Here is an 18,594-nt window from a genome sequence, read left to right on the forward strand (position 1 = left end):
TATTGATCAGATCAGCTGTAATCTATTCAAAGATGACAAAGAAAGTTCGGAATAATGAAAGCCTGACACGGCTGAATATGATCTGTTTCCCATGAATACTGAACTATAGATGACAAACACAAAACTCACACTTGACACTTGAATGCTACTCTCTCACACAATAACAACCCACAACCATAATGTAAATGATATCCTGCCTGCAGAGGTAATGGAGGCATAAGTATGATTGACAGCAGTGAAACTGTTCCAATCTGACAGAGCTGCATTGGATCCAAGTGTTTTGATTAAAGGGTGTTAACCAGCCTGCTTTCCGCCTCTATTCTTGTACTTCCTTTTGAATGGGGACACAATTTCCTACAGAAAGTCACAGCAGCAACTAATGGTTCAAACCTGTGGACACTAAGAGAAAGCCTGCAGCAACCTCCTTCACTGACACAGTGACTGACATCGTGTTATCTAATCTATCCAGGAGATTAGGAGGTTTTAAATATATTACAGCTATCATTATTATATTATTAATTTAAATATTATTACAGCTATCATCAGCACTTTACCAATGTTTTTTTTCCAGTGGGAGTGATCATCAGTCAAAGGCTGTCACTGATTATGATTATTAATCGGGGAGGAGCACTGTGGGAGAGGGAACAGGGAGGAGCAGCGGGGCTCACAAAGCAGGGATCCGACTTCAAAGTCATCAGCAGAATAATCTGCAGCTCAAAGTGAGGGAATGGTAGCAGCTCCAGTAAGCAAGGAGCAGAGAGTGCAGCGGAGGGTTGTGTTAAAAAGAGAAATTCACCACAATTCTTTAAAAAAAAAAAAAAGGATATATGTTTTTTAAGCCTTTCAACAGCAAATGCACAAAAGCTCCTCTTTGTTGCATCCTGGGGAGGTTTTCACACAGCAACCCCGACGCCAGCGTTACCAGAAACATTGTTACATTCACCAAACACATCAGTTAGCCTTGTCTGTTTGAAAATAATGGAATTTAATGTACAATTAAATAAACTGTTGGATTTTTTATTAGAACAAAACACGACTAATAGAACCTGTTTCTGCCAGAAACTCGACGAGGCATTTGGCTGAATAGTGGTCGAAATATGATCAGTCAGTCAGTCAGTCAGGGACATTCAAGATTATAGGGCTGGTGTTGCTGCTGTGGCCCAGACAAAAATTACTAAGAAATTGGTACATATTGGTGAACCTTTCACCATCATCACTGTAAACTGTATACGTGCTTTGGAAGAACAAAAACTCGAGAGGCGCAGAACGGTGAATCTCCCCACTTCCATTAACCTCCAAGGACCAGAATGCAATGCAGCCACTGCACAAATCTGTTTATAGTTACTGTCAGTGTTAAAGCACTACTCACTTTCTCTGAGCTGCTTCAAAGCATTATGGGAAATGTAGGATATCAGTGAAGTGAAAAGGATTAAGTAAAGCAGTTAAGTTATACAAAAAACTTGTCATGCCTACAACAAATTACAGTATTAGTTAGGCATGTATTGGTGGCATTATAGTTGCTACAGTGGTTCCCAACCTATTTATGTATGTATGTATATATATATATATATATATATATATATATAATTAAATAAAAAATTAGATTTTCTTCTCATCTGGTTTTTCCACATTTTTTGATTTACTGACTACCTTCACTTCTTCAGCCGTGTAAAAACATGTCAAATGCAGCTCTGAGAAAGAAATATTGTCCACATTACCTGTAATCACAAGTACTTGATTTAAGAGATCACAAGCCAAAAATGTTGGGAAATACTATCAAAGAGAAAAACAATGTGCATATGTCTGTCTGTACACACTGCTTGTGTTATGCCCATGTATGATTCATTGTGGACGACTTGTTAGTGAAGAACAAAAGGTGAGGGAACACCTGGTTCTCTCCGAGCTGGCATGACTACAAATGTGTAAGAAAAAGGTGCAAAGGTGACGCGAGTTGAGCAGACCAACACAACAGCACAACAAGCATATTGAAATGTGCAATTGTGGATGCACGCAGGAAACATGGAGGCGAGCAGACCTGTGGGCAGCCGGGGAGCGGTTCGAACAGATCGGCCTCTGTCTACCAGCCCCTCCCCTCCCCCAGCCTGTTTTCTCATTCCGCCTTCAGCAAGCTTCTGGGGTGATCGCACTGTGTGGAAACCTCGCTCCCAACACACACACACACACACACACACACACACACACACACACACACACACACACACACATACACACACACACACACCTTCTCCCCCTTCCCACATCCTTTTCCTGCCTCATTAGCATGCGGGCGGCCCGTTGGTATTCTAACAGTGTGCTGTGCTATGATTTGATTAATGGAATTTGACTTGCAGCGTGGATCCCTGAAACGGGTCTGGCTTTTTGGAACAGTGAGGATGGGAGGGGAGGGAGGAGGGGTCCTGTGAGGGCAGAGATGCCTGGCAAGCTGGGGCAGAGTCCTGCCAATTAGACTGAGAGAGCACCGTTTCCCTCTAACACCTGAGGATGAGTGTGGCTGTGATCGCATTCTCCACCTCACACAGAGGGAGGATGGCTACTGAAGAACTACAGCCAACTAGTGTGGCACGCCAACATGTCTGTGGACCAATTTGTTCTCTCTTTGCCTGGCAGAGCAAACCACACACCTGTGTGACAGAGCTTTGTGTCAATGCAGACATTGGAGCCAAAGCACAGGGGGTGGTGGCGTAGCCACAGCCAAATGGGTAGAGTTATGAAGCCAAATAAAAAGTGACCATCCAAACGCGCTGCTGGGTCATCTCAAACCCAGAAACATGTTATAGAGCGAGGGAGGGTGAGAGCGAGCTGTAAGCAAATTAAATGCTCTGTGTCTGATGGGGCTGTTAAAAAGAAATCTGTCTCCATCATGAATTTGATTTTTTTATTTGAACTGGCATAAAGTTTCCTCTCACATATTTTGCCTGAATGAGTCCAACAGATCTACATTTGTTTTCATGCCTCCGCGCCGGAGACAGCCATGGCCGGAGGCTTTATGTTTGCATGTTAGCCGTCCATCCGTCACAGTCTCTTGAACACAATATCTCAGTAATGCCCTGAGGGAACTTCTTCAAACTTGGCACAAACATTCATTTGGATGCAAGGATGAACTGGGTAGATTTTAGTGGTCGAAGGTCAAAGATCAAAGTCGCGGGGACCTCACAAAACATGGCACACAAATTCACTTGGAACGATTAGATTTTAGTGGTCAAGGGTCAAGGTCCTCTCAAAACATCTTTTTGGCCGTAACTCACAAATTCATACACTAGTTATGACACAGTTTAACTCAAATGTCTAATAGGATAAAATGATGACGTTTTAACACTTTATATCCAAGTTGTCGAAGGTCAACTTCACTGTGACATCATAATGTTCTGGAAAAACACCTCTGGTAATTATTCAATGCTGTAACTTCCTGTATGAAGGAGGTGACCATATTTCCTGTAAGTTGGCTGGCCACGAGGTGGTGATTCCAGTTTTCAAAGTAGTGATCACAGTTAATTTAAAGGACCTGACAAGCTCTGCCAGATGCAGTGACCACTGTAGGATATGCAATCCACTGTTGGGTGTGATAAGCAGCCCTGTGTCCTGGCAGCTCCCCCAGGATCAGCTTCATACAGATAACACTACAGTAAGGTGACACATTCCAGTAACAGGTAACACGTTCCCACTGTCACAGTGACAGGGGTCAGGCTTAGTTATTATATGGTGCTACAGTCTGAAAATGTGGGCTTACACTGCAGAGGCCCACACAGTTGTGTCAGTGATCACAGTATTCACAGAGGAACAGATTTTCCCAAAAGTTTAGGGCCGCAATGAATAATCATTTTCATCCTCGATCTCTCTGCTGAGACCTCCAAATGTCATGTTTTGTTTTGCCAATAGTCCAAACCCCAAAGACATTCAGTTAACTATGATATATAACAAAGCAAATCATCAAAGCCTCACATTTAAAAAGATGGAACCACTACATTTTCTGTCGATCATCTAATTCATTAATTGACTAATTGTTTCAGTTCAGTTAATTAAAAATTTTAGGAGTCATGATTTAAGACTAGTCCTGGTCAGAATCGGTGGAGTGAGACCAGTACTAAAAGTATCTAATCCTCTACATCTCTTTAAATGTTATTATTAGAGCATTCAAAAATAATTGAGCCAGGAAAAATATTTACACTCGTCAATTAATAAATCTATATTAAATGTGTATAAAATGTTCTGAGGAGCATCATCCAGGGGCCTCTGAATGTTGCGTCAACTATGAATGAATTAGCTTAAATTACTCACTTAGCCCCATGTGAATGCTGTGTGCTGCCTTATAATTGGAGCTATACCAATCAAAAGAACCAATTTTCCACATGAGCAGCTGCTAATATAAGATTTGCAATTCAATAATCATTTAAATAGTCAAAATTGACAGAGTGAAGGAGGCAGAAACTTTACAGAACTTACAGTGGCTCAATACTCGGAATAGAATAAAGAATAAAATAAAATAGCTGCAGACATACTGAGGTAATATCATAAATTTGCTTTGTTTCGTTTTGCATGGAAGAACAAACTCCTCAGGCTATTTCTGCATGAAGAAATTAATAGAAATTACAATTTTAAGCCAGATAAGCCCTGAAAATTCTCAGGATTGACCCACTAAAGTACATGCAGCCTGTTTTGAATGTGAATGATTATGCACTGAACCAAAGAATCTATTGGAAAAAAACAGATGAAACAATTAGTATATCTCCAAAAACATGGCAGCCTCTTGCTAATTCAGAGAACGAGTCCAATGCGTGAAAATTACATCAACGCCCTTCCCCCACAGTTAATTGCGCAGCTCTGGATTCTGGCTCAGTACAAACTATATGGGTATCACTGTTATAAGCTGAAGTATTGAAAAGATAAGAGGAAAATAACAAAGCTCTAAATTCTAATAAAGAAATTGGTGTCACCAGCATGTTTTGTCTCAGCTTTTGGCAGGAAGTAATGTCCACGGACCGAGCAGCCACTCTGCCATCACTGAGGAGCCAAGGAAATGATATGTGTAAGTATCTTGGACACTAGTTGAGGATTGTTTGATACAGGAGCGGGGCAAAGAGCCAGCAACAAGACGAAACAACTCCAAAAACCCTGCACCTTCTGTTAATGAGAACCTAAGCCAATCCCATTTCATTCTTCTATTATATTCTGATAAATTCTGTTAAGATTGACTCACACGCACACACACGATCTCAGAATAATGATCTTGTGTGTGTTCATTCATGTGGGTAACTGCACACAAGTTAGAAACACTCCCCCGCCTGCCTGCATCTGCTCCCGGCGTCAGTGTAATTAGACGACAGTGATCCGGAACTGCCTCACGCGTGGCACACCTCGACGTAAAAAGATTACCTTCAGAGGGGGAGAATGACGGCTTTCAAAGGCGACAATTTGGTTTTGGTTTTTTTTGTTGTTTTTTTTTTTTTTTTGTAAATGAAACAAGTGGCCAGCCGGTGGCTTTGGCACAGTCGTGGTAAGAGCAGGGGAGCTGAGATGCCACTTGGCAGGGGTGCCGACATGTTCCTTTCCAATTCGCTGTCACTCTTTTGAAAGGCTGCAGAAAGGGTATGGAAGCAAGGGATGGGAGCTCCCCACTACCACCACCACAACCACTACTCTTTCCACCCCCTGCCCTCCTCCACCGCCTCCCGAATCTTTGATTCCAAATGAAGTGAAACCACTTTTACTCCATGTAACTTTGAGCCACAAGGGCACATTCCTGCCCTGGGGAATGTGAGTGAGCAGGGAGCAAGTGATACGCCTGCGCCGACCCATCCTCAGAGAGAAGTGAGGAATCCATTTAAGAGGAGGAGGGGGGCTAGAGGGGAGAAGGTGATACAGAGAAGAGGTCAAGAGCGAGCGAGAAAGGGGCAGCTGCTGCATTCATATCATGACGGACACATGGGAGCAAAAAACGAGTGAAGCGAGGAAAGAAATAAAGAGGACAAGAGCGAGAAGGATAAAGAGCGAGGGGACAGAAAGTGCCCGATGACAGAGCTCACTGAGGGCAAAGCTCCACATGTTTCAGGAGGACGCAAAGTCCCTTAAACGGCAACAGGTGGCAGCAAGAGTGGGAGCGGCAGTGGGGACCCGAGAGAGATATGTGGCAAGCAAGCAAGGAGGGGGCCGTCAGCGGCGGGAGGGAGGGGCTGTTGTGGAACAGGAGCCCCCCTCTCCAATGCCCTCCTCTCATCTCCTCTCAAGCTCTCGACATATCTGTTGAGCCATCAGTCAGTCAGGCCTCTTCAGCACCTGTCTCCCGCTGCCTTCCTGAGGCCTGTCAACCGCGGCCATTTCACCGCTGACAGACTAATGCGCCTACGCGAGCCGCGGCCTCCGCACACGCTCGGCCAGAGAGGAAGACGGACAGAGGGCGGACATGTGGAGGGAAAGAAAGGTTGAGGAAGCAGAAAACCCAGAGATAAGAAAAGGGAACTGACCTAAAACAGCAGAAAATACTGGAAGATTGAAAAGAACATGCAACCATGAATTACATGGGTCCTCACAGCTTTAAACTAAAATACAAGAAAGAGCTTTGTGTCTTTGGAGGAAGGCCTCAACATGTACACAACCCCAAACAATGCTAGACTCTGTCCAGTTCAAAACTACACGATCTGGATATTTTACAAGCGACTTCAGGCCATATTGTAGTTTTCCTCATGTGATCTAAAATTCAATCTTTTACATCCAGGAGGAGCTATTTCAGGCCCTGATTCCAGACATAAACATCCCATTCATTTAACCCGGAGACCGTAGCACGTCAGACAGTTGGAGAAACTCTAAAGCTTGGATATAAAACCTTCCTGGTCGAATCATCAGCACAAAAAAATTCTGGTTCTTTGAAGGCACAAGCATGACAACTTCAGGGTCGAAATTAACTATGACTCCCATGGTTCATTTCAGAAAGAAACATCCAGTCACTGAGCTTGAAATTAAAAATTCTGGGTCAACTTTGGATGATTTCTGCAACTAAATTACTGTTTATTTATAAAGTCAAAAAGGAAGCATTTTGAATTGACTAACATTTTGACTTTGCACCCCTGACTTCCTTCCTCCCCATCCGAACAGCCACTGTGGCTCATGGGTATTGTAGTATTTTGAGCCATCAACCATAACCGTGAACCTCTTCCAATCATCAAAGTGTGGCTGGAAACGTCCTCCAAGGTTGTCATGTTTTCAGCTGCCTGGTTGTTGGTTTGTCAGTAGTGTTATGCAAAAAGTACTGAACCGATTTTCACTAAACTTAGAGGGGGGATGGGGCAATGTCCTGGGAAGAATGCATTAAACTTTGGTGCTTATCTGGTTAAGGGGACGGTTCCAGGAGTTTCTCACTTTCCTTAACATTGCGAGATAGGGCATGTTTTGACATTTTCATCAATTTCTGAGGGCATAATGTTTGGATGTTGATGTAAAAAACCTGAGATGTATGGTGTTGTGATCTATTACTAGCAGCCACGGACCTTTTAATATAGCACCTTTTTAATGACACAATCTGGACAAGTCATCTGAAACAAAGATCGTATGCCAAAGTAAGATCCTCCACCATTTCTCAGAACCCAAGGTGATTCCTTCAAATTACTTGTTATATGTGAACAGTTTAAATTTTTATCAAGCTATTAAGAGATAAATCATTGCATTTGATTCGTAAAGAGCTGATATTTCCCAAAAATAAGGAAAACCTGATTTAACTTGTACTCTACATAACACACTGCAAACCTCCAGGTAAAAGCAGAGACAGGAGGAAACAGAATTACTGACAAAGCAGGACTGAAAATATTGTTGTCTATTATCCCTTGTACTTGCATTTTAACTTGTACTGTGTGTTGTAAGGTGTCCCTGAATGCCCCAAAAGGCGCCTATAATAAAAATGTATTAGAATTATTTATTATCAGTAAATCTTACCCGTGCCTGTGGGATCCCCGGGAGCGTCCGGAGTAGTAGGAATAGCCCGAGTAGGTGGACTCCGTGTCCATGGTGATGCAGTCGGCTCGGAGCAACAGAGAGGCCGCTCTGCTCGACCGCTGGCAGACGCAGCGGAAGCTTGTGCGCGGTCTTGCTGAGCTAGAGGCGATCGATTGATTTGCTCAAGAGGCTGACAGAGGTGGCGAGCTGTCTGCAGTCAGGCTTGAAAGCGACCCTGGGGGCGCCCGGTGAGGAAACATCAACCTGGAGGGGGGGGGGGGGACAGACGGGGAATTTGAATTCAAAATGTGAAATGTCTGGGAAAGCTGCCCACATTTGACTGTTAGAGACGGGAGGAGCCAACAAGGATGAGACTGTGTCTGACATGGAACAAAGAGCATTACAGACTCCATCATTCGAGTCACAGGCTTTTTCTTCACATCTATTTTTACCATGTAATATCTGTTAGCGCTCCTCATGCATAAACAGTCATAATGTGCCCGTGTTTATCTGCAGCTGCATGACAATCACTACCCTCTGGCTACAGACCTGCACACTGACAACACTCTCCTTTATAGGCAGCTCTCAGGAGGTTACACTCCAGCTGAGTGTTCCAGATAAAAGACACACTGCTACCATGAAACAGCAAATTTGCTCTTATTCCCATATGGCTGACAACTGTCTTTTAAGTCTCAAACAAACACTTTCAGCATGACACTGACACGCTTTGAGACGAGTGTGGTGAGGATAAAAGTTTCTTCTCCACAGAAGAAGTTCAAAAAGATGGAGGTGTTGCCACTTTGGGAGCTGTGATGGTAAACCAAAATAACAAAAAGCTGATCGTTTTACCGACATGTCATTGCTTTGAATGGACAGTTGACTGTACCAGTTACACCACGAAGATAACATTACTGTGCTAAAATTTCATTACTATGCTTCTGAGCAATGTCACCAAGACGGCAATGTTCAGAGGACAGAATAAATGATGCTGAAAAAATGAAATGCTCGTGGCTAGGACATGCTTCATTTGAAAATAATGAAACTTTTTCAGTGATGTGCTACGTGATGTCTACACCAACAATTCTACACAACCACAGAATGTGTTTTTTAAGAGGCTCGGATAATCTTTTCAATCAAAAAATGTTCCGGCTGTCTAACGATTTACAGATGATAATATTGATTATTATATGACCTATCTATTGTTTCAGAACTTTATACTATACTATATATACTAATACTGAAACAATGAGTTGATTAATCAATTAATTAAACCCCAGTGATTTCGTGTATGTCTATTGAGACATGTCAATTTGCTGTTTTAGTCATCAAGTTAAAATACAACAATTTCTCTTTTCTCTCTCTTTCATACAATTTTAAAGCTGCAAATTAACAACAGCACGAGCTTGGTTTTAAAAGTGCTGCAGGGATTCACACTAAACATGAAAACTATAGGAATCCCATTTTCAAATAAAAAAAAAAAAAACTAATTAATTTACCATAAATTAACCTGGGCTTTATGTATTTCAGAAGTCTAACAAAAGAATTATCAGTGCAGGAAATCTGCCAAATTACATTTGAAACTAGAGCTGCTGCAACAGGCTGCAACTATTTACTGACATTAAATTAAATAATCAGTTTTATAAAAAAAAAGTGTGCAGTAAAGTGCAGTAAAGTATGCAAAGACTTCAAGCATGAATTACACTGCCACATCTAAAAATGTACAGAAAATAAGTTCAATATAAATACAGCACTTTAATGTTGTTCTTTTAAACGTGTCAAGGAAAGTTTTTTTAATGTCCGTTTATTATTCAAAAATTTTCAGTATCAGTACTGATAGTGACACCTTGACTTCAAGACCAATTCTTCACAACACTTTTTTCAATAAAATTTTATCAAATCCATTTAAACATAAAGAAAATTATACTGCGCATTAATTTTTTTCTGTTGATCAACTGAAGAATTTATAAGAATTACAGTTTCAGCTCTAGAATTATTAATGTTTCCTTTCTGCTGCTGTGTTAATTGCACCACTGCTAAACATAGCTAGTTTATAAATGAGGACACCAACTACCCATATACATAATGAACATTATGAGGAATACATTCATGTAAAATGTGTGCATTACTTCCTTTACAGCTGGATAGATGTCGTCATCTGAAGTGCTTAATAACGCTGTGATTGCATTAGTTACTGTGAGTGACTGTTTCAGGGAAATTGCTTTGGGTGACTGCACCTACATTAAGTCATTTCCAGTCAAATCCTGCTACATTCTTTCCCCTGGATGATCAAGACACAAACCATCTCCCTACAGACCGCGTTAAGGGGGAATACTGGGCGAGAAGAGGCTGTTCACTGAGTGCATTTCCTTCGGTACTATCAGAGTAAGTGGGCAAAGGTATGAGCTGTGGAGAGGTGTATGAATGAGATAAATCTGGCTCAGAGTCATTAAAAGCACTGCACAAAGAGGGGAGAGAATGAGAAATATGAGTCATAAGTAGCTTGAGGCATGCTGTAAACACACTTGTGCAAGCTACATGCATGACACACACACACACTCGCCTTCAACCTTTCAGGCTGCTCTTGGCAAGATGAAAAAACGTGTGAAATACACAGGTAGTTAAAGCTTAACCTAAACTAAATCAAATTTCTGCTAATTTACTCCCTTGCACATGTGCACGTTGAGCCTGCCTGCCTGCACTTGGTGTTTAACAGCCGTAAGCCCAAAGGAGAGGAGGACAGGTCCAGCTGATATTAAATCTCGGCTGATATGAACCAGAGGACTGTCTCAAATAACACTCTGAGGTTAAGTGACGCCATGTTTGAGGCTGAAGGTATCTGTTAGCGGTATTTTAGGTGAAGTTCTGAATAGCTGCATCCATCATCTGTAAGCTTTCCTATCTCCTGCTCCATACGTCGCTTGCAGCGCACCCCCCTGATCGAAACCTCCACTCAAACTCTCAGGCCAGGCTTCCAGCACAAACACAAAGATTTATGGCAGATTTATGGCTCCAGTCGCCTTGAAGGTGGTGAGAAACTGAGCAAACCGTCTCCCTCGCCAGACATCCCTGCTTTTCTGCATTCACAACTCCAAGGGGAAAAGAAAAAAGAAAAAAAAGAGCCACTTAGCCAGATTTAGTGCACAAACTACAATCCTTATCTGCCACTTGGAGGGGAAACACACATCACTAGGTCCAAAAATACACTGTGGCACAAAACATCTAGTGTGACCCAGTTCTAAGGAGTGTGGTGACGGCACATCTGTGAGTGACTGTGACTGTGTGTGTGTGTGCGCGCGCATGCTTGCGTGACTGTCACAGGCTCCTGAAAATGCTTTGAAGGTTGTGCAACTGAATATTTGGATGTGCTCATTCTGCAAATCATTCTAAATGCCTGAATCATCCCCATGTGGTGACAAATCCTCCCTCAACTGGTTCTCCGCAATCTCACAGCCAGCCAGCTGCACTTCTGAATACTTGAAGTAAGGCAGCGTTTTCCAAAAGCTTTAGTTGACGCGGGGATCTTTTTTATCTCCTCTGCTGTAAACATGTCTTGGACAGATGGCTTTCTTTCATTTTATTTATCGTAGCAATTCAGATGTGGAAATGGACCCGCCTATTAGTTTAAAGCAGGGGTCTTAAACTCAAATTACATGGGGTCCACTGGCCATGTTGTTCTCTTCTGAGGGCCACTTAACACTTTTTTGAGTACGTCCAACTCTTGTGTTTTTAATGCAGCAGAGAATAGACACCACTCTCATGTCTGTATTTACATACGTTTCTCCACTTCACTTTATGCTAAGCTATGACAGCTGGCTGCTACTTTAAAGTAAAGCATATTTCCCAAAATGTTGGACTTTTACCTTAAAAATGTGAAATAAAAACCTCCATCACTAAGCGGCCGGACCCACTCTCTACTGCAGGAACGGCTGTTGAGCAAGCTGGACACCATCACAGAGGCATTTCCATCACCTGGTTTAATCCTCTTAAAAGAAGGGCACGCGGCTCAATGAGGGATTAATGAGAGCATGGTCCAGGTTCAGGCAGAGTGCAGCCGCGAGGAAAGAGAGCGGCCTAGGTTAAACGCTGATCGATTACTCTCTGCTTCAGTGTTTCCACTTAAAATGCAGGACTCAGCGTCTTCATACCTCACCTCTGACTATTTCTAATAATTCATACAGAGCAAACTGCACCAGCACCAGCGCACCCAGAGGCCTGGCTCTGAGGTCAACAGTTTATTGAATGAAACAGGATAGGTGGGTGTTCTAACATGTGGTTTCTGTCTTTGCCATGCCAGAGGAAACTGGTAAGCGGAACTACTTCAAGTTTGTGGGGAGAGTCCAAAGCTGAAATAGGAATCCCCAACTCTGGAAGGGAGGGAGGGCGGGAGGCATGGCAGGTTCTTCACAGTAATCCAAGACCCCTGCTGAGCTGCCAGCTTGTCTGTTTGTCCTGGCAAACAGTGGCAACAAGCAGTTGGAGAGAAGGAAGGGCAAATTTATATCATGACAATCAGGGCATGAAGGGTATAGCCTCACAAGGCCATTTCATGCACTTTGTGAAAATAGAAATTTTCAGAGTGGCAAAACTGTCGCAAATTCCTTGATGTAACGTAGCACTTGGGCGACATAACTCTGATCTGCAGAATAAAAAAAAATACGACACTCAAATGTCCCAACAAAACACTGTGTGTTTTCTGAAAGACAAAACTATGTGGCAAAAATAAAGCAAACAGGTGTAACAAACCAAGCGCACACTTGAATAACAGTAACAGAATAAACATCCAGCAGCCTGAACAGGAGATGTAAACAAACAGGCTCATGTAAACAGCCCGAGAAAATTGTTTCTTCTCTGAGCAGAGAGCTGGAGCAAAGTTGAACTGGAGCCACGAGACATCTGCTGTCAGCCGCCGAAAACAAATCAGCGCCGCTCGGCTGCACCTTTCACATCACTCCCAATAACAGCAGTCAGCGTCGCCGCTCAGCGAGATTCAATCATCAGCCACTGACGTGTATATACAGACATACCTACACTTTGACACTCTAACTGTGGCATGGATGTTTTGAACAGTATGTAGTATAACATCTGAAACATCATCATTCAATTTCATTTATTCATTCATTCCTAGTGTCCTCTGTGTTTCAGTGTTGTGCATACGTATTACAGGCTAAGCTCTCTGTCCCACCTGTAGTTCAGGTCATTTGTTCCAGACCAATGAAAAAATATGCATTGTTGTCTTTTAGTTCTAAATAAGAAGACAATCAAAGGGAGGGGGAGTAGCCCTAATATCCAATCAAGAAAATATAACCACATCTACAGCAGAGATTAAAGGTCCTATCCTGACTGTCCAAAATGCACTGTTCCTTACTGGACCAACTGATTTGTGCAGGGTTTCCATGGCATCAGCAGTTTTGCTTGATCACTGTCAATTTTCTCCACTGCCATGTGTGGCTTCCATGTAATGCAAATTAAAGACTTGTTGTTGCAACAGCAACTGTGTGGTCGTCTGTTTGTTTACAGCAATAATCAAATAGTCTCTAATGGTTTTGATTTTTGGGAGTTAAAGGTCCCATGTTGTATAAAGTGAGATTTCCATGTTTTCTTTGATTACAAAGCAGGTCTAGGTTCTATATTAATACTATGAAAGTATCAAAGTGCTCAGTCCACAGAGAAATGCACACAGCCTGCATTCAAAAACTGAGCCTTTAAACAAACCTTCAGGACTTTTGTAACTTTGTGATGTCAAGTGTTTGCCTGAAATCTGCTATATTTTCATTTGATCACTATAAAATAGTCAGCCAATGAGAGGACAGCTCCAGAGAGAAGCCTGAGAGAGGAGATGTAAAACTACACTGAGATTGTTTCTGGTTCTTAAAACCACAAATAAAACACTGGCAGTTTATCTCTTGCTAAATTTGTTAGCCACTAAGCTAGTTAATACTATGACTTTGCCAATTACAGACAGCTAGCATTCTGCTTCCCCAAATATAAGACAGGATATGTGTTAAACTAACATCAAATCCATCTGCTGATTGTGAAATGCTCTGGAAGCCGTCTTATAATAAGGATATTTATGCAAATTATTTGGTAACCATGTAAATGCATGTATGCATCAGCTTCATTTTCCCTGATTAATCAAAAAGTCTTGTCTGTTGTGTTTATGTCCTAATTCATATCCTGACTTCATTTAGTTCTTCCTTCAGTTGTTGAAGTCCGTTAGAAGCTGTATGACGAGGTGATCCCACAGTAATCCCCCTGAAATATTTGTCCTGTCTCTACCTGTCATTATTCACAACATGCAGTCTGTTTGTGGCCTTTGTGAACCTTATGTGTGGAGCATTGTTACAAAAGATGTCAGCTGTAACAACTCAAAAACAATAACTGAAACGTTTCAGGACATGAACATTTAGACAACATGATAAAGTTAAGAACAGAAACTCATTCAGCCTGAACTCTGTACAGATCTGATGTCTGTCTCTGAGCTGTTTCCACCTGTGGCACCGTTTCCATACTGGCTTTTGGTCGTCTATAACTTGTCCCCGATGTTCTGCGTCAAATACAAAATAGCTCCATACACCAGTCATGGTGTGTTTTTTTCTCCCCTGAAGTCAGTGTACCTGTTGCTGCACCTGCACTTGCTGCTGCTCTCATCAATCCAAAAGAATCAAATTTCTAGTGCTATTTTTCGTTCTAGAATAATAGCATAGTACTGTGTATAAACAGTACAGTAATAGTACTGTAGAAAAACAAGTACCGTCACACTTTCAGTATTTTGGCATTAAGTTGGTGCTTCAGTATCGCTTCCTGTGACATACCTACTCACTTGTGGCAACCCACCATTATGTCACCCACTGGTTTGTGACCTGCCGCCTCGAAGCCTCGAGCCATCTTTTTTCCTCTAAATGGGACCATAATTTAAAAAATAAACATCATGTTGTGTTGAAGAAGACTTAAAACTAGTGACTGAGATCATAAACTCATCAGGAAAACATACACTGAGGCATAAATCAAGTGAAAAGTAGAGACATTTTCACATAGACTTCAATGCAATCTGACTTCTTTTTGCAACCAGAGTCGCCCCCTGATGCATTGGCTTCAATTTTCAGACCCGGAGTCTACATCCATTTTTATATACAGTCTATGCTTGTTACACTTGTTGCTTGAGATGATAAATAATTTGTGAGACTGGCCGTTATAAAGCTGTTCAGGGAAACTCCAGGGAAGCACACGGCTGACTCAGAACCTACTGGACTTTCTGACCCCATAACGTACAACCTGAACCTGCTGCAGTCACACAGTCTGTAGTCACTGAACCACAGAGGTGCTGCCCTGCAAACTGGCCTGCTACTGAACTTCTGAAGAAACACTTACTGCATGAGTAGGAGTCAAGCAGGGAGTACAAAGCGTACTTCCAGTTTTCCTGTGTAAAATGGAAAATTAAGCATCTAATGGACCAGAGAAGATGTTCTCATCTGAAACCTCCTTTCAGGCAAGTCGTTCATCTGTTCTTCCTTTTAGCAGAGTAGAAATGAAAAGCCCCCTGTAGCTCATTCACACTCAGCAGTGATTTATCTTGAAATCCCACAGCCTTTTATTGCACGTCTTTGATTCCTGCAGCGTTACAACACCAGTTTTTACACTGATCCAGTACAGTAACAACTGTTTCGCTCCTTTTAAACAGTAGTAATCCAACTCTACTCTCCACCACACTGACTGAAATCATCTGTTGAGAACACATGGTCTTAGAATAATGTCTGTTTGAACAAAGATGGCAATTAAAGCTAATCAGCACTGACAGCTAATGGCGTACATGACCAATGTTTCCTCAGTGGAAAATCTCTCCAGCATGACATGATGGGTTCATGTGCAAAACTGGGGATTAACACATATTTATTTAATTACATATTTAGAATAACTAGGCTGTGAGATTTGACCTGGCAGTTGACAATCTGCTGATCAAGTCTGTTTTTTTCATTCAGAAAAATAAAATTAGCCTGCCCTGTGACTTCATCAGCATTCAGCTCACTCGTCTGTCTCGCTGACACTTTCACCCTCCTCCCTCTGTAACCATGACGCCCTCGTAGAGTTGCCTCTATTATCACTATTATAACACATCCCCTCACACCATAATAAGACACAACCAGCTCATGCAAAAATAATGATTTTGCATCAGCTTAGAGAGAAGGTAACACCACGACAGCCGCAGCCACGAGACATGCCAGGACATGAGGGAACATAAAACAAGTCACTGTGGATGTCTGGGCCGGTCACATGCTTGCTGTTTTGCTGTCCATGACTGAGTAAATGAGGGCCATTGCTTCTGTGGAATTCAATCAACATTCCCAAGTGTCACCGAATTTAACCCCTGACATGTCCTGTAAAATCCGAACAAGGCACAAGGAAGCAGAGACACAGCTGAGGAACTGAGATGTTGAAACAACAGCTGACTGAGATTCAGATTCTCTAGTAGCATTTAAAGAAAATACAAGTACAATCTGCTTGTTATTGACATATATGATCGATCACATGCACCAGACCACCATCAGTTTCTATCTGTGGTGAGTATATGCCGTATGTCTCACTCCGAACCAGTTCACATTTCAGTTCACATTTGGCCTTTACCTGTTGCATTTCTCTGCTGGTGTTACTAGGCAACCACAATAAGCTGACCCTCAGTGGTCAGTCAATAAACTAGCTGTAGATGACCGCATTAGCTGGAGTGAGTTTATCAAGTTATTACAAACCAGGTGTTTATGAGTCTGACCTATGCACCCCCACCTTCAGCCAAAATCAAGATGACTATGCCGCTAACAAACAATTTTAACAAACTGGCACCGTTAAAAGTATGACGAATGAGGTATTAGCACTTCCTCTCTGCAATGTACAGACACCTTTCACAAAAAACTCTGATGCTCCTCAGGCAGGTTTGGAGTCATAAGGGGCATCTGTTTTCCCACAACTTATAAGTGGATTTATGAATGTTTATTCACAGTGGACAGCAGGGATAATGATATCTTTGGACAGTGTAAGTCACATTGTATCTGAAAATATATATGCATCATGTCTGTGTGTTCAGACAGCCAGGGATTCTTATGTCACAAACCTAAGGAACCAATCCTGTCAACTTGCAGGGACAGAGGGCGGGGCAAAATAAACCTGAAACCTTTTCAGTACAGATAACCACAGTTAGCTTTAGCACAACCACTAACACTGTGTCGGCCACTGCCAGTTACAAGGTAACAAAACAACATAAACAACTAAAAGACGCCAACTACACTAACTGCTCTGATCCGTCTGCTAGTCTCTGATTCTGGCCTCAATAGACTCCTCATCTGAGTCTGGGTCTGACTGAGGGTCAAACATGAGTTTCTCTGATGTTTCCTCCTCTAATCACCTTGATACTCTCTGCTCTTTCACCTGGAGACCTGGAGCAACAAGGTGGTGGGCGGGGCCAAGGCCTGAGCCACAAATGTTTGTGTTTTGTCTATTTCCATGTCATTTCTGGAGTTGCAGAGCATTGAGCTCTCTGGGCCACCATAGCTTTCCCATTTTTTCCACTTTTGATGTGGGAAAACTATGTTTAAAACATGAGAGGAACTTTAAAAACCTGTCTTACAAACAATAATGATCACTGCAAAAAAGTTTCTGTATATTGTGGTAACTATGGTTACTTGTCTAATTTGGGAACTGTATAATGAAGCCCAATTAGTGGGTTAGCTAGCTATCTTTGGCCTTAACGTGTCAACAGATGACCAATCAGATCACTGTAAAATTTAGTCATCATTCTTACTAGATCCCAACATGGAAAAAACATGTTGAGTTCACAATTAAGTGACAAATAATCAAGAACAATGAAAGTATTTTCATAGATCAGTAGAATCACTTTACTTTACATGATTATAAATGTTGAATAATTATAAATGGTTTTAAACAACCATGTGTTCTCTCTGGGTTTAAGACAAACAGAGAGACAGCTGACCAAATTAACAGCCAAATGATGATAATAGCTGCATGTTGATTGTGCCCAGTTGCCTTCTTTCTCAACAGGCTTCCTGACTGTGCAGAGTTTTTACACACTTGTCCCGTGAATGCTGCTTAAAGTAACATGAGATGATTTTGTTTTTAGATGTGGTTGTAATTGAAATAAAAGCATACACGCCTTCTGTTGCCTTTAATTAGGATTGGAACAATCCACACACCTATTTAGCATTCATTTATTTTCATTTATTCTACTTTTTCTCTCTGCTTTAGCAACAGAAATACTTTCTAGGCTTTTAAATCATTTCATGATACAAAAAAAGCACCAAAAATCTCACTATAGAATATTTATTAATTACAATTGCATAATGCATTTATATTCCAGACTCTGCTGTATTTTAAATGGCCTGCATGTCCTTCCAACACCTATATTTATTCTTTTCCTTTTAATATTAGGATATCATTACATTACATAACAGTTTCTACAGTTTCTTATTCTATTCTAGTTGTGTGATTGTATTGCACGTTTTATCTTGCTGAATGTCACTTTAAGTTGCCATAAGGAACCAATTTCCCCCAGAGCATCAACATTTCACCTTTTTAAGCACTTCATTCTTCATTCTCATGGCATCGGCTTGTAATCAAGAGCTTCTTTCATATGAACATAAGGATTGCTGG

The 18,594-nt window shown here is 41.7% G+C and overlaps 1 protein-coding gene across 2 annotated transcripts in view; it reads right to left on the reverse strand.

Annotated features, from left to right (window-relative positions):
* Window positions 1-18,594, reverse strand: part of LOC139609580 (vang-like protein 1) — a 64,816-nt gene that overhangs the window by 43,333 nt on the left and 2,889 nt on the right. For both annotated transcript variants that reach the window (XM_071464343.1, XM_071464342.1), the window contains exon 2: window positions 7,942-8,205. In XM_071464343.1, coding sequence (XP_071320444.1) covers window positions 7,942-8,012 — 71 coding nt within the window. In that variant the 5' untranslated portion in view covers window positions 8,013-8,205. The remainder of the gene's footprint in view (window positions 1-7,941; window positions 8,206-18,594) is intronic.

This window comes from Trachinotus anak, unplaced genomic scaffold (assembly GCF_046630095.1).
Source record: "Trachinotus anak isolate AG129_WGS33_773 ecotype Australia unplaced genomic scaffold, CSIRO_AGI_Tana_v1 ptg000026l, whole genome shotgun sequence".
Taxonomy (NCBI): domain Eukaryota; kingdom Metazoa; phylum Chordata; class Actinopteri; order Carangiformes; family Carangidae; genus Trachinotus; species Trachinotus anak.